The sequence below is a fragment of the Nycticebus coucang genome, chromosome 6, assembly GCF_027406575.1.
Source record: "Nycticebus coucang isolate mNycCou1 chromosome 6, mNycCou1.pri, whole genome shotgun sequence".
In the NCBI taxonomy this organism is placed as follows: Eukaryota; Metazoa; Chordata; class Mammalia; order Primates; family Lorisidae; genus Nycticebus; species Nycticebus coucang.
Window position 1 is genome coordinate 32,360,764 of NC_069785.1, and position 14,596 is coordinate 32,375,359.

At 41.0% G+C, this 14,596-nt stretch overlaps 1 gene segment (V, D, J or C); it reads right to left on the bottom strand.

The window, feature by feature from the left end:
- Nucleotides 1–2,530: 2,530 nt before the first annotated feature.
- LOC128587406 (T cell receptor alpha variable 4-like) lies at nt 2,531–3,423 on the bottom strand. The segment is given in 2 exon segments: nt 2,531–2,884; nt 3,337–3,423. Coding segments are annotated over 2 exon segments (336 nt in total).
- Between the last annotated feature and the right edge of the window lie 11,173 nt (nt 3,424–14,596).

Here is a 14,596-nt window from a genome sequence, read left to right on the forward strand (position 1 = left end):
GGTCTGTGTAATTATATAAAGCTCATTTCATTTTGTAGTCATTTCTTCACATAAACTGTCCAGCCCAAGGCACACAGTTACTTCATACCTAGGAGCCAAGAATCACCGGTGATTCCATGAAAATTATTTCTCTACTTTGAGAGCCTTGCCCTAGGGATCATTTGGCCAAAAAGTCATACATTTTTTCTATAGTGAAACAGCTGATCAATTCATTCATCTTTTGGTCACAGAAACAAGACCAAGAGTTTTATCTCCCCCCAAATAAAAGAATATCTTATATTTGTTTTTTCAGTTCATGAAGAGTCTAAACACAGATTTTTTTTATTATTATTATTAAATCGTAGCTGTGTACATTAATGCGATCATGGGGCACCATACACTGGATTTATAGACCATTAGACATATTTTCATCACACTGGTTAACATAGCCTTCCTGGCATTTTCTTAGTTATTGTAAACACAGATTTTTATGTCATCCTCCACACAGCTTTGAATGCTTGGCTCCAAAGCTGATTATTTTTCCAGTCTGTGCTGCTGCCAGAGAATGTGGCAAGGGGAAGAACCACTGGAATTAAAGCTTACTCCCACGAATCCACTATTCGTGGAATAGTAACTATTCCACTATCACTCCATAGCTATTAATTTCTTTTTCTGATGTTATTAACATATACATTCTTACTCGTAAACGTAGATTATAAAATGAAACCTAATCGCATTGTTTCCTCCTACTTAGTGAACTCGTTGAAAGAACCTGGACTATAACTATGGCTCCCATCTCCATGGCACAGCTCTTTTCATCCAGACGACACCCAGGGCAGCATCCAACCAAGATCCAATGAGCAGGAGTAGCCTGAAACTCCAATGTGGACAGAAAACATTTTAAAACTTTTCCAGGTCAATATTCCAAATTCAATTTTCATTTGTGGGTTAATTAGCTACAGAATAGACTAATATCCTCCCTAGATAAGGCCACACGGCCCTGATATGGGTAATTTATTTTCATTAATAAGTAGAAACCTGACAGAGATTCTCTTCTTTCCCACCCTCTCCACTGATGATGACAGGAGTTCAGCTGGACCCTCCACCACTGGTTAAGGCAGAAGCTGTCCAGAAACTTGGGGATCACTCTGAGCTCGCTGTGAAGATGCTGATGGCAGAATCTCCCACCTTTGAATCTGTGCCATACAAAGGGTTTTATTCAAATGAGCTATAACTGTTCCTTCCCAATTTTGTCAATTTGAGAGCGTCGGAATCAGAATCCTTAGGATTTCTCAGTGATAACGTCTATACCACATGAAATAACGATCTTGTTAAATGCAAGTGAAGAAAGATCTTGCTATATCCCAGCAATCTGGTGACTGGGCCTCTGTTCTACTTCTGCAGGCTTCTCACTCCTGCCTGGAGAGATGTCAGCCAAAGAAAATGAGCTTACCGGCTCTAATACTGTATAATTATTTGTTTGTGTTCCACAATACAACTACCCTACCAAGCCCTAAGATTAGCTACATAAAAACATATTCCCATCCCAGGCCCAGTCCTTTCCTTGCAATAGAAAATATCACATATGCTTTCCCTCTGATCGGAATCCTACAACTCCCCCCCACCAACAACAAAAAGTAAAAAGCACCTCATAGGCCTGACAAGCCACAGGAGCACTAGCGAGATGCCCAGCAACTTTGCTATTTTTCCTGTCTCCCTTGGGTCTCCAAAGAATCCAGCTCTAAAAAGGGATAATGACCCTATGTTCCTGTTTCAGGTATTGCAAAAATAATCTAGAAACCCAAACAGAAACAAAAAATGCTCCCCTCCCCTTCTCTCCCATCATCTCCATTCTCATGCCGTACCGCAAAAATAATCTAGAAAGCCAAGCAGAAACAAAAAATGCTCCCCTCCCTTTCTCTCCCATCATCTCCATTCTCATGCCGTACCGCAAAAATAATCTAGAAAGCCAAGCAGAAACAAAAAATGCTCCTCTCCCCTCCTCTCCCATCATCTCCATTCTCATGCCATACCATCCACAGCAAGGTCCTGGGACAAAAGAGAAGACAAAGACGGCACCAGAGGAATGAAGACTTGAATTCAGAGACACAAGGAAACCAGCGTGTGGATACCTAACAGTGGTCATTAAAATGTTCAAAATTTCTTAATAATAAATAACAAACTGACTCTTAGGCTAAACGTTTCCAAAGTTGAGAAACATCTTTCCCAAGTTGACTATGTACGATGTGGACATAAAGTACGTGTGCTGTGTGCAGAGCATGTGTACGTGTGCGTCTGTGTCTATCTAAACACACAAACTGAGCAGCACCAGTGGGCTAAGCAACTGCAGTAACTTAGATAAACTTAGCCAGGAACAATAATGGAATGAGGACACTACACTGAATACCTTTTATGCTTTTTAAATTGTACGTCATGTAAACAAAATCGCTACTTAATAAATATGATCTTTTTTAATGACTACAAAATACATAAATTTGGTAATACCTTCTGAAGATAAAAAAAAATAGAAAACATAACTTTGGGGCTTGTGCACAGACTGTGTCTCCCACCCCACAGAGGGATACTGTGCAGGTGCAGACCTATCTGTCTCACTGTGTGTCACCCATGATGCAGTAGTACACAGCGCTGTCACTCACAGCCACCCGGGGCAGGCTCAGGGTGCTGGACTTTCTGTCAGCAAGGATAAATAGAGATGCCACTTCATTTGTCACGTTTGTCTTAAATCCTTGAATAATAAATCGTGGTCCCCCGGTGGGGAGCTGTCGGTACCAGAAGATATAATCGCCTGTACCAATAGTTGTGTGACTACAAGGTAAGTTCACTTCTTCTCCTTCATGTGAGTCCATGGAGATGGGCTGGGTGGTCTTAGCGAGGCTCAAAGTACCTATGAGAGTAAAGCACAATAGCGGCTCTTATCCCAAAACTGAGGTGAATTGCATCATCCCTCCCAGCACCTCCATGGTTCTTGCCCACAATCAAATCCACCTCCACCCTTGCTTTTCCACTACCTACACATACCATATAATTTACTTTTCATTTGTGTTTGGGGCAAAAATATTCTTTATATGCATTCTAGGGAGGCCAGGAAAATATGAACGAAAACAGGAGGTCTAATTTCTCTGTGCCACCACCCCCACCATGGATGGTAATTAAGAAACCCAGACTACCTTTACTGCCTTTAGACACCACCACATATTATGCCTTAAGAGCTGCCTGGAGGAATTGGGACCCCAAAGCTCTCCCTCAGTATCAAGGACATAACTAGCAGGTAACACTGCAGATTCCTATCCAACACCCTCAGGCCCAGATCCGATTCTTTATACCAAAATAACTCACCCAGGATCAGGAGCACGATCACTCCTGCCACCTGCTTCATATTCCATGCGAAAACTAAGACCCAGGTTCTAGGCTCTTTTGCTTTGTCTGAGCAACTGCCAGGGCTGATACCAACAGCTCTCACCTGGGCTGCCTCCCCAAGAGCAGCCAATAGCAGGGCAGCAGCTCCTCAGGGCAGGGCTCCCTCAAAGGTTGACTGAACTCCCAAATGAGTAGAGACCTAAAACTACTGGCAGCAGAGCATAGCAGCCTGAATTTCATCTTCGATCTTTGCTGAAGTCTAATGCCTTCAAGATCTGAATGAGGCAAACCTATGAGGAGGCAGGTTCCATCAAGCTCCTTGTTCCACATTACACTTCCAAAACCCCAGAGGGTGGCCATCTATTGTGGTCAGTCTATGCTCATGGACTCATGCACATCATGGCTTTCAGCATCTTGACTTGGTACTTTCTGCCCTAAAATACTCCACTGATCCCTATTTCACCAACATGAAACAAAGAATCCTAATCCTATTCCAAAAAGGAGCAAATGAGGTGATCTGAACTAGACCTTCCATCTCCTGGCACCCTGCTACTTTTTCTGTTCCCACTACGTCCACATTGAAAATCTGCTTCTCAAGTCCTGTTTAAAGGTGTCAAACAGGGAAACAAACCCCTTGCTAGTCCATATTCACCTACTAGGATAGGACATTTCATGAAGAATCATCACATAACCAGGGAGAGAGTGAAATGAAAGAGAAAAGGCACAAGTTCAGAGTCAGACAGATCTAAATCCAAATCTCAGCTCTGCTAACTGAAGACCTCGGGCAACCTACTCCTCTGCACCTCAGTTTCTTCATCTGCAAAATGGGAACAATAATATTTATTTCGGGGTCAGCCTATAGCATGCTGTCAGAAGGAGTGAACAAAGTTTGGAATCTCAGCCTTTGGACTACGTGTCTGGAAACCCAGGTGGGTTTCCTACAATGGCACGGTTGGACGCTGATTTACGTTTGCAGAATTCTATTCCAAATGATCTTCCATAAAGAATTCCTAGGAATTTCCTGGCCTCTCCACATACAACTTCATCAAAAATCTAGTACAAGGTCAGGTTCTGTGGGTTGGTTTTTGGTTTTTTGGGTTTTTCTTTTGGTTTGGTTTTGTTTTTTCATTTTTATGAAGTTGTGAAAGCAAGGAAACAAATATTTCTAGGGTTTAAAATATACATTGGTAACGTTGTTTGGATTTACAAATTTTAGAGAAATAGATTCTTCTACATCCCAGCTATGTGCCCCTCTGGGGCTACAGCGTGGAGATTATCCTTTCTCTCTATCACTAGGCGACAGCCGATTAGGCCACATGGCGAGAGTTTAGGGAAAAGTAACTTAACTCTTAACCTAAATTGTGCATAATTCCTTCCTTTCTCATTTGACTCATGTGCAAAGTACCATGGCTAGTAGAAAACAGTTGTATAGGATTATATATGTGATTTTTAAAAAACTAGCAGGCATCTTTTCTTCAAAAAACATTCAGTATAAACTCTATAACAGTAACAGCCATTCCAGAAAAGAGTCATATCCAAAGATGCTGTAATGTGAATTGAATCAGCCAAATGCTATTAAAAAAAAATGTTAGATACTCACATTAAAGTGGAAAAGACAGTATGTTTGTGCTTTTCTAATATAATATGGACATGGAAAAATCACTGACAATATTCAGGAAGTGCCTCTTGTATGTCTAGAATTCCCCAAAGCATTCTGAGTGAACAATGTTTCTATTTCCCATAGCAAAAAACAAACAAAAAAAAAATCACTAAGTACTAATGACTTCTAGTAATATTTGACAGAGTAGATATCACCATTCATGAGGTAAATAACCAGATTTCACTCAGTATCAAGTGGAGGGGAAAGGAATATTTTATGAGGGAACTGAAAATATTGATACCTTGTACAAATGTGAAAATACGTGGGTACACTTTTGACATAACTCAAAGCAAAGGCAACCTCATGTGGTAGATATTCAAATAGCAGAAATATGTCATAGTAAGTCTCAGACCCAGACAAGTTATGGGTCTTACTATATATATTTATTAACACAGTGACAGGTAGCTTGGCATGGACTGTGGGATTTATTTTATGTTATACAACAAAACACTGAATGAAGAGTTGGACAATCTGAATTGTAAACCATTCTCCGGACTTGACAGCCAAGCCAATTTATACAAATCACTTACCCTTTGAGAGGCACAATTTCTTGACCTCTTGGAAGAGACATTGTAAGGATCATTCACAGAGCAGAAGTACATTCTCTGTAGACTATTCTGTAAAAGAGAAACTATGGTTGAGTCAGGAAATAGCCCCAAACCAATGATCTTGCATTTTTAAGCCAACATATACAACTTGATCTTTCTGTGTTGCCACCTGTTATCTCACCAAGTAAATAGAGGAAGAAACACTAGGAGATTGTCAGTGCTTCAGATATAGAAGGAAACTAGGTAGTCACTGATGGTGTTGGTATGTTATGAGTTGAATTGTGTCCCCTCCTATCCCCCAAAAAGCTATGTTGGAATCCAAACCTCTAGTACCTCAGAAAGTGACCTTATTTGGAGATAGTTTCTGTACTATCTTGAGATAATCAAGTTAAAATGAGGTTATCTAGGTGGGCCCAAATCCGATATGACTGTTATCCTTTATAAAAGGGGGAAATGGGACACTGAGGCAACATGAATCGAGGGGAAATTTGAACCAGGCCCAAAACAGATTCTTCCATCACTGTCATCAGAAGGAACCAAACCTGCTAACACCCCAATGTTGGACTTGCTTCCTCCATAACTGTGAGACACACACCAAAAAATCTGTTGTTTAAGCCACCTAGTTTGTGGTACTTTGTTATGGCAGCCATAGCAAACTAATTCATGGTGCTAATAATTATGTTACATATTATATATGTCATATTGATTAATTGTATATGTCAACTTGATTGGGCGAAGGGATATGCAGAAGGCAGGTAAAACGTTATTTTGAGGAGTGTCTGTGAGGGTGGGTTTTGAAGAGATCAGCTTTTGTATCAGCAGACTGAGTAAAGACTTCCCTAATCAATATAAGTGGACATTGCCTAATTTGTTGAAGACCTAAATAGAGCAAAAAGGCAGAGGAAGAGCAAATTTGCTCTCTATCTCCTTGAACTTGGACATCCATCTTCTGTGAAAGACCCCATGGTCTAGGAAGAAGGAAGAGAGTTTAGAGAGAAATGGTAGTCCCCGGTCAGGGCTCTGACAGGGAAAGAACAGAGTACTATAGGAGCACACGGGAAGTGAAATTGTTTTACTTGTGGGGTTCTAGGAAGGCTTCCCAGCCCCAGGTTTAGCTGAAACCTCAACTAAAACCTTAGGACAAAGGGAAAATGAGCCTGACAAAGACGGGGCCAAACTGAGAGGGCTGCAAACACAGACAGACTTGGACCAAGAGGGTGAATGGCACTTGGGTAGATCGTGGTACAAATGTCTGATATAAAAAACTCAAATGAATGAGTAAATGTATCTTGTTTTGTGTTATTCTATTTTGTTTGAAGAATGGAGGAAGATAAAGAGCTCTTCTTTGCACTATGTAATTTGAAGTGCTTCTGGAAAATCCATGTAGATCGACCTGGAATGATGGCTCACACCTGTAATCCCAGCAGTTGGGAGGCCGAGGCAGATGGATTGCCTGACCTCACAGGTTCAAGATCAGCCTGAACCAGAGTGAGACCTTGTCTCAAAAAAAAAATTAGGCGGGCATTGTGGCGGGCACCTGTATTCCCAGCTACTCGGGAGGCTGAGACAAGAGAATCACTTAAGCCCAGGAGTATGAGGTTGCTGTGAGCTATAATGCTACAGAACTCTACAAGGGCAAAAAAGTGAGCCTCTGTCAAAAAAATAAAAGAAAGAAAGAAAGAAAATCCACATAGATCAAAACCCAGTCTGAAATATAGAACTGAAGCTTAGAAGAGATATCTGATCTGACTGTAATTACCGGAAAATAGCTGAAGTTTGAGCATAGATAAAATTACCCTGGGAGATTTCCTTGACTGAGAAAATAACCAGGTCAAGGGGAGAACGCTAAGGAGCACCAATATTAGAGAGTGGACAGAAGGTCGCAAGCTCACAAGAAAGGACAGGGCAGGTTAATCATGAAATCAAAAAGAGAGCAGTATCCCAGCAGCCAAGAGAAGGCAAGATTTCAAAGAAAGAATAATCAATCAGTCGTTTAGCCCAAGAAAGTTTTTGGTAAACTTGGCAAGAATAATTTGGGGCAGTAGTAGAAGTTAAAACCACATTTCAGTGGGGAGAAAGGTAAATAAAAAGAGAAACAGAGACATCTGTCTGATGGCCTCTCATAGCATCAGAAGAGTTTAGGCCACCCAATGGTACTTGAATGGCCATCTACGCTTTGCTACTCCTGGATAATATCATGGTCTATATAATTGCTAATTTAATAATTATTAATAAATGGAATATCCTTTTATTTAAAACTCATTCATTATTGACACTGTTGAAGGAAATATTTTGTGGGATTCACATGGTATCTCTTCACTGTGATCACAGTAAGTGACAACAGCCTACCTGTGGCCCCTCCTGAAATCCACGGTATTACATTATAATGAACCCCCAACTCCTACACAACACACAGGAACAACTTTTCAAAATTAGAGTGGACATCAAAGATTTTTACAGAGAACCCACAAAACTCACCACACAATCAGGAAAAGGTCAGACAAGGGAGGAATGAATGTAGCACAAGATGATTCTGGGGGCAGAGGTGTCCCCTGGTGTCCAGGCAGGGGCAAGTTTTCACATGGAGAAGATGACTGTGTACATAGTGTTCTCAGGAAAATCAGGGCAACTTTTCTGCCACAAACATGTTTTTCTAGACCTATCTTCTCTAAAAAGATTAAAATTGTATTTCAGAGAAAAAAACCATGACTCTAAAAACAAGTTTTTAAGTTGTTACTTAAATGAAACTTCGTTACTATGTAAATAGAAAATTTAGTTTATTTGCTAAAAGCAGGTTTTTGGACATAGAAGTTGGAATTATAATACAGATCCAGCTGAAGCAACAAAAGCCAACAAAAGCCGAAGTAAAGTAGTTTAAAGAAGGTAGAACAGTATTTTTTCCCCTGTTACAGTCCAAATATCATCAGTTCAGGGCAGACACACATTCTACACTATCAGGGGCCTCCCATTCTGGTTGTTATCCCACCCTCAGCAGCCACTTTTATTTGCGGTCCAAAACATATTTTTACAAACATTAACAATCTTTACTAGTATCTCACTTTCATTATTAGGAAATGAGGCACAAAGATTATAAATGGCATGTCCAATGTCACATAGTTACTTAGAGGAAGAATCAAAAACAACTTATGCTTCCTAATTCTTAACTCAAGTCTTTCTTCCACAGAGTTCTTAAAGTAAAATAAAAGGCGGACAAAAAAAATGAATATTATGAAGGTAAATTCTATGGAATTTGTAGTTTTGCCTGAAAGCTGCCTGGTTACAAGGAGTATTTTCCAACAAACAGGAAAATAGACTACTAAGTTAACTATTTAAAGTCAAAACAGAACTTCCAAGGAGTCACACAGTTGCTTCTTCCTGACCACTTCAAAAACGGGGAAAATATTAATTCCCATTTCCCTACATGACTTCCCTCCCATAGCTACCACCATTCACCACCGTATGACAAAAGGTCAATCTCTTACAGCCAGTCTGACCTTGGGAAATCTTCCTGGGAAAGAAATATTCTTGAGAGCCATGTCTCTTTGAATAAGAAATAGTTACATTTGGGTAGGGAAATGGTCTGACCACTTTGGCAGTCTGGGGAATAACTAAAGGGAAGCTTTGGGTCACCATCAAATCTCCAGTGGTGACAACAATGCCTGGTACATAATGGGACTCTGTGAACAATCGTTGAGTGAATGAGTGGGTGGCTAAATGAATCAAAGAGTCAAAACTGTATAAAATGACTTTTTCCTCTCCAGAACTTTCATAAAACTTACTGAAAAGTATCAAAGGTCAATGGGATGATGTACTGAGAATATCCTTCTGGGCATGAACGAAACAGGGGTGGGACAAGTTGAGGTCAGACCTAGAGGTGTGGTAACTGTGTATTTAAATCTGCAACAGGAACTATGGCTTCATGAACACAAATGTATTGGGGCAATTAACAGCACGGGACAGGGCTACCCTTAGACCTGAGCAAGTCATGTCCCCACCCCAGCCATCATTCAGCTGTTTCTACCCTTCTACCTACAAGAAGTCCACAAGGGGACATGGCACTCTGGAGTCTAAATACCCTTTCTAGGCCATGCTCTGGGTATCCAGGATTCCAGAATTCCCTTCACAAATGTCCTCAAAGCACTGTTAAGATATGCATGAGTCTTTTAAGAACCATCCTCCCAGAAGGAGCTATAATTATTTTTTTAATGTGTCTAGACTTACAGAGTGTATAGTGACAAGAGGGTGCAGCTATTGGAACAGGCAAGTGATCTGCAATGCTGTTCTTTCCATATGTATCAACCCTTGATTGTTCCAAGGAATATATGGTATATCTTGCTTCCCACCTATACTTGCGTGAGCACTGACTCAAGTATGACCTTATTACTTCTCACTCTCACCAGTTCCCTTTTACAACAGCCATCCTACCAAGTGGAAGGTGATCTTTCATTCTGGTTTGAATTTGCATGTTTCTGATGACTAGTGATATTAGAACTTTTTTTTTTTTTTTATTGTTGGGGATTCATCGAGGGTACGATAAGCCAGGTTACATTGATTGCAATTGTTAGGCAATGTCCCTCTTGCAATCATGTCTTGCCCCCATAAAGTGTGAGACACACCAAAGCTCCACCCGATATTAGAACATTTTTAACATATCTCTTGGCCATTTGTATGTCTTCATCTGAGAAATGTCTTTGCCCATTTTTTAACCAGATTATTGGGGTTTATTGGATATTTAGTTGTGTGACTCCCTTAATGACTTTCAATTCTACCCCCTTATCAGATGTGTAGTTTACAAATGTTTTCTCCAAATTCCATAGATTGTTTTTTCACTCTACTGATTGTTCCTTTGCTGTACAGAAGTTTTTAGTTTAATATAATAGTATTTGTCTATTTTTGCTTTCCTGACTGTGCCTTTGTGCTCATATCCAAAAACTCTTTGCCCAGACTCATGTCATAAAGCTTTCTCCTGTGATTTATTCTAGTTGTTTTTAAAGTTCTTTTACTTTTTATGACGCATGCTTAGCACAGTACCAGGCACATAAGGACTTAATAACACCTACAGAATAAGCAACATCTGGGTTTTAACCTGTAGTTTCACAGCCATTCCACGCCCTTGGGGGGGACATAAAGACCTCAGAAAATGGGTTTGGCTGTACTCAAGTGTTTGTGTTCAGCTTCCCTTGAAGTTTCACCAGTGTGTCACTCACAGCACAGAAGTACACAGCAGAGTCGCTCCCAAGGGCAGATGGTTTCTTCAGGTGAAAAGAGGTTTCGCTCTTATTAAATTCAGCCTCAAAACCATAGTTGCCTTTAACCAGGTTGTCTCCTATGATGTATTTTAGAAGAAACTGGAGGCCTTCCTTGGGATACTGGACATACCAAAAGAGATAAGGGCTCCAAGAAACTGAATAGGTGCATTTCACAGTCAGAGGATTCCCTTCAGAGACAGTAACCTGAGCATCCGGCTGAGTCACTGACTGAGCTCTCAGTCCACCTGCAAATTAATTCATATTGCATGTTAGTGAAGCCGATGAAGAGAATGTAAGTGGGCTATATGAGTGGATATGGACTGAGAGCTTACTCACTCAACAGGAAGAGAAGCACAAGTGTCGAGATGCATGTGGAAGCCATGGCTCCAGCTGAGCTTGCTGAGGACTCCTTCCCAGACCTCCTTGCCTGGGGATACAAACCCACCTCAGAGAGTGTGCTCTAGAGAGGGATCAGCATCCCCTGTATCAACACAGGGTTTTTCAGGAAACCTAGTAATTCCTGGCACCTGTATTTTCTCTCTGTTGAGTGCAGTCCTGGTCAAACTCCTCAGAACTCTGTGGTGAGCAAGCCTGCAGCTGCCTTGTACTGGGATAAACCTTACACTGCACTGCCCCCTAGAGACCACACAGGGGGGTGACTTGACTGTTAAGTAGCAAGTGCTTTTTAGTCCCTTCACTGAACCAACCAATGGACGTTTACATTTGCCATGAGAGACTTAAGGGAAGAATTTGGTGTTCAAAAGAAAAGAAACAACTCTGTACATGCTGAGTAGCTCAAGCTTTAAATGATTTATGTTCTCTTAAGATAATGTAGAGACAGAAAGAAAGGAAATTTGTTTGTTTTTATATAGTCTCACTCTTGCTCAGACTGCAATCAGGATCGCTCTAACTCATGGTCTCAAATGATCTTCTTGCTTCAGCCTCCCAGGTAGCTGGGACTACAGGTACACGCCATATTCCCAATAGTATTTCAGGAAATAAATATGAAAATGAAGAGAAAGGGTGGCTTTGCAGAAGAGGGAGAGAAAAATAGAAATAAGAGATAAGAAAAGGCAAAATAGGAGAAAAAGTAAGGCAAGAGAAGAGAAATGACAAGGAAAAAAATGGGAATCTTGTTCTTCTCTTTGGAAGTAATTTAGAGTTGGTGTCTATGTAAACCTCTTTCACCAAACAGTAACTCAGAACAACTTGTTGCTAAGTTGTTCATAGGGAGCTCATCCCATATGATCTCTAGTTAAAGATTCATATGAAAAGAACATTCAAGCTTCTCTATGAACAAGTTTTCTGAGAGAGAAAAGGAACAGTACGTATTTTGAACACCTCATGGCAGATTTGTTCTATTAAACAGTAGATGAAAAGCAAAGAAAACCATTGTGAAGGCGTTGAAAAATAGACATTTTCCACATGCAGAGTCTACTTAAAACAGACATCAAAGGAACTGGATATTCAGTAAAAATGTATAGTTAACTAAAGTTGAGGTATTATTATGGTGATGAAGGGCTCATTTGAAGGGGAAGATAGGCTAAAATTTTCTATGAAAAAGTGCCGCAGTAGCATTTTAGAGTAATTATTTGATAGACTCAAATTTAAAAGAATAAAGTGAGTATCAATTTAAAGAAGTTGTTCCTCTGATTTGCCTTCTTTTTTCTTTAAATAGTGTCCAATAGCGTCCACCTTACAATTTGAGGCAAGGATGAAGGATCTGTCTGGCTTGAATCAGAAGAACGATGCAATACAGTTCTTTATGAAGGTTTTCCTAAGGATTACATACTTTAGTATTTGAAACTTTAGCCATATCATAGTGCCTTTCACTGCAATTGATTAGTTATCTTTAAACAATAATCTTCAAGTCCCAAAGAGGCCAGTGATGAATAGAAAGTAAAATAAATTTCTTCTCTTTCTGCCTCAAGGATAAAATAAGTGTTAGTTTTATATTATTGAGGGTCCTGGCAATCATCTCAAAGGGATAATTGAGAAAAGCTTATAAAAAGAAACACTTAAATGTATGGGCAGAAAAAGGGAGGATTTACATAAGAAGATGAAGAACTCCTGGCTTAACAACAGTCAGAAGATTTCACCACTCCCAACCCAAAGCTACAAGGGAAGAAGAAATTTCCCTAGTCTGGGGAGACCTGTAACTGAGGGAGAGAGTACCACACAACAGGACCTGAGGACTTCACTAAAGGAAACAAAGGAAATTGGAATGCAATATATTGACCACTTTCTCCTGTTCATGCCTCCCACGGGGCTAAACCCAACCAGAAGCAAAAGACAAGTGAAACCAGGCCATGCAGGGCGTAGAAGTCATCCTGAGGCATGGAGCAGTGAGAAGAGCAGACCTGGAGAGGAAAACTGAGACTGTCCAGCCTCCCTCACACACAGAGAGGTTTACTGTTCCCTGCAACTCAAGCAAAGGTCTATGTGTATCCCAAATGCATGTATGGGCATATATAGACTCCATTTTGATGACTATAAAAAGACAAATAAGTTAGATTAAAGCAATTCAGAGTGGACTTCAGTGCTTTCATTAATTTTCCAATCTCTATTTTCCCTGTTCTCTACAGATGCAACACACAGGATTATGACTACGTAGTGCTAGTGACTCAGGTATTATTGGTCTTCGGCCATTTAACAATTAATCTCAAGAGCCACAAGTGAACTAAATCTTTAGGAAGTTGATACTTTTAATTTTGTGGTAGAAATGAGAGACTGTTTAGTAGTTCCCCTCAAAACATGATTACGGCATGAACACACCATACTTATTAATTAAACATGTTCAGCTAAAAAAGGGGAAAGTTTTCCTCTGAATTTATACCATGATTAGAATTACAAGCAACCATGGATAAATGTGACAAGGAATACAAATGAATTTGATGAATAACTATCTCAATAATTTCATAAATTCAGGCTCATAAGCAGAATAGCTATTAAGGCCACGTTGTTCAATTTTGAAAGTTCATTCTGCCCAGGTCATGTGCAATGGCCAGTGAAAAACATATTCCTGTTCCCGCCTTCCTTCCCTCGCCCACCAGCACCATGGGATGTAATATGTGCATGGCCCAGAAGCCAGAGGAGCAGTACAAAGTGATGCTTCAGCTTGGTGTTACGCAACTCTGAGCTCCCAGCACTCCCCTCCACTCTCACTCCATGATCTGAAAACCTGCCCCCCCAGGAGTCCAGATTCTTGGGTGAACTCTCTAGAGGTGTAGACAGAACCTGGACTGCAGCTGGCCAGTGCTGATTCTGCAGCTCAGGAGTGAGAAGACGACAGTCGGCTAAGAGGGAATCACACTGGAGCAGTGGTGCCCCAAGGTAAAGAGCAACAGCCGTCTGCAGCAATAACAAGGCCCACTCCCAGATATCCCATAGCCTCTCCTCCTGTCTCCCTGGGCAACCAGATGAGGCCAAGCATCTTCTCAGATGGCAACCACCACGGAACAGACCTGGACTGAAACACAGGCCCCGTGAGTAAAGGGTTTGCCTGAGGCGGCACTGACCTGGGTGGAACACGGGGACTAGAAAACACACCCACAGAGCCAGGAAACTCCCAGGGTGGGGCTCCAGAGGACTGCTCTACTGAGCCAAAGACGCACCTGGCCCTCAGGGGATCACCAGCCTACAGACAAAGGAGGCCAAGAGGCTACAGCTGACAACTAATCATGATGCAAATACAAACCCACAGGAGTAAAGACAGGGCCTGAGGCACAGGTTCTGGGAACTCAAATCAGCCTCTCCTCTGCTGAGGAATCTAGCAAGGTCAG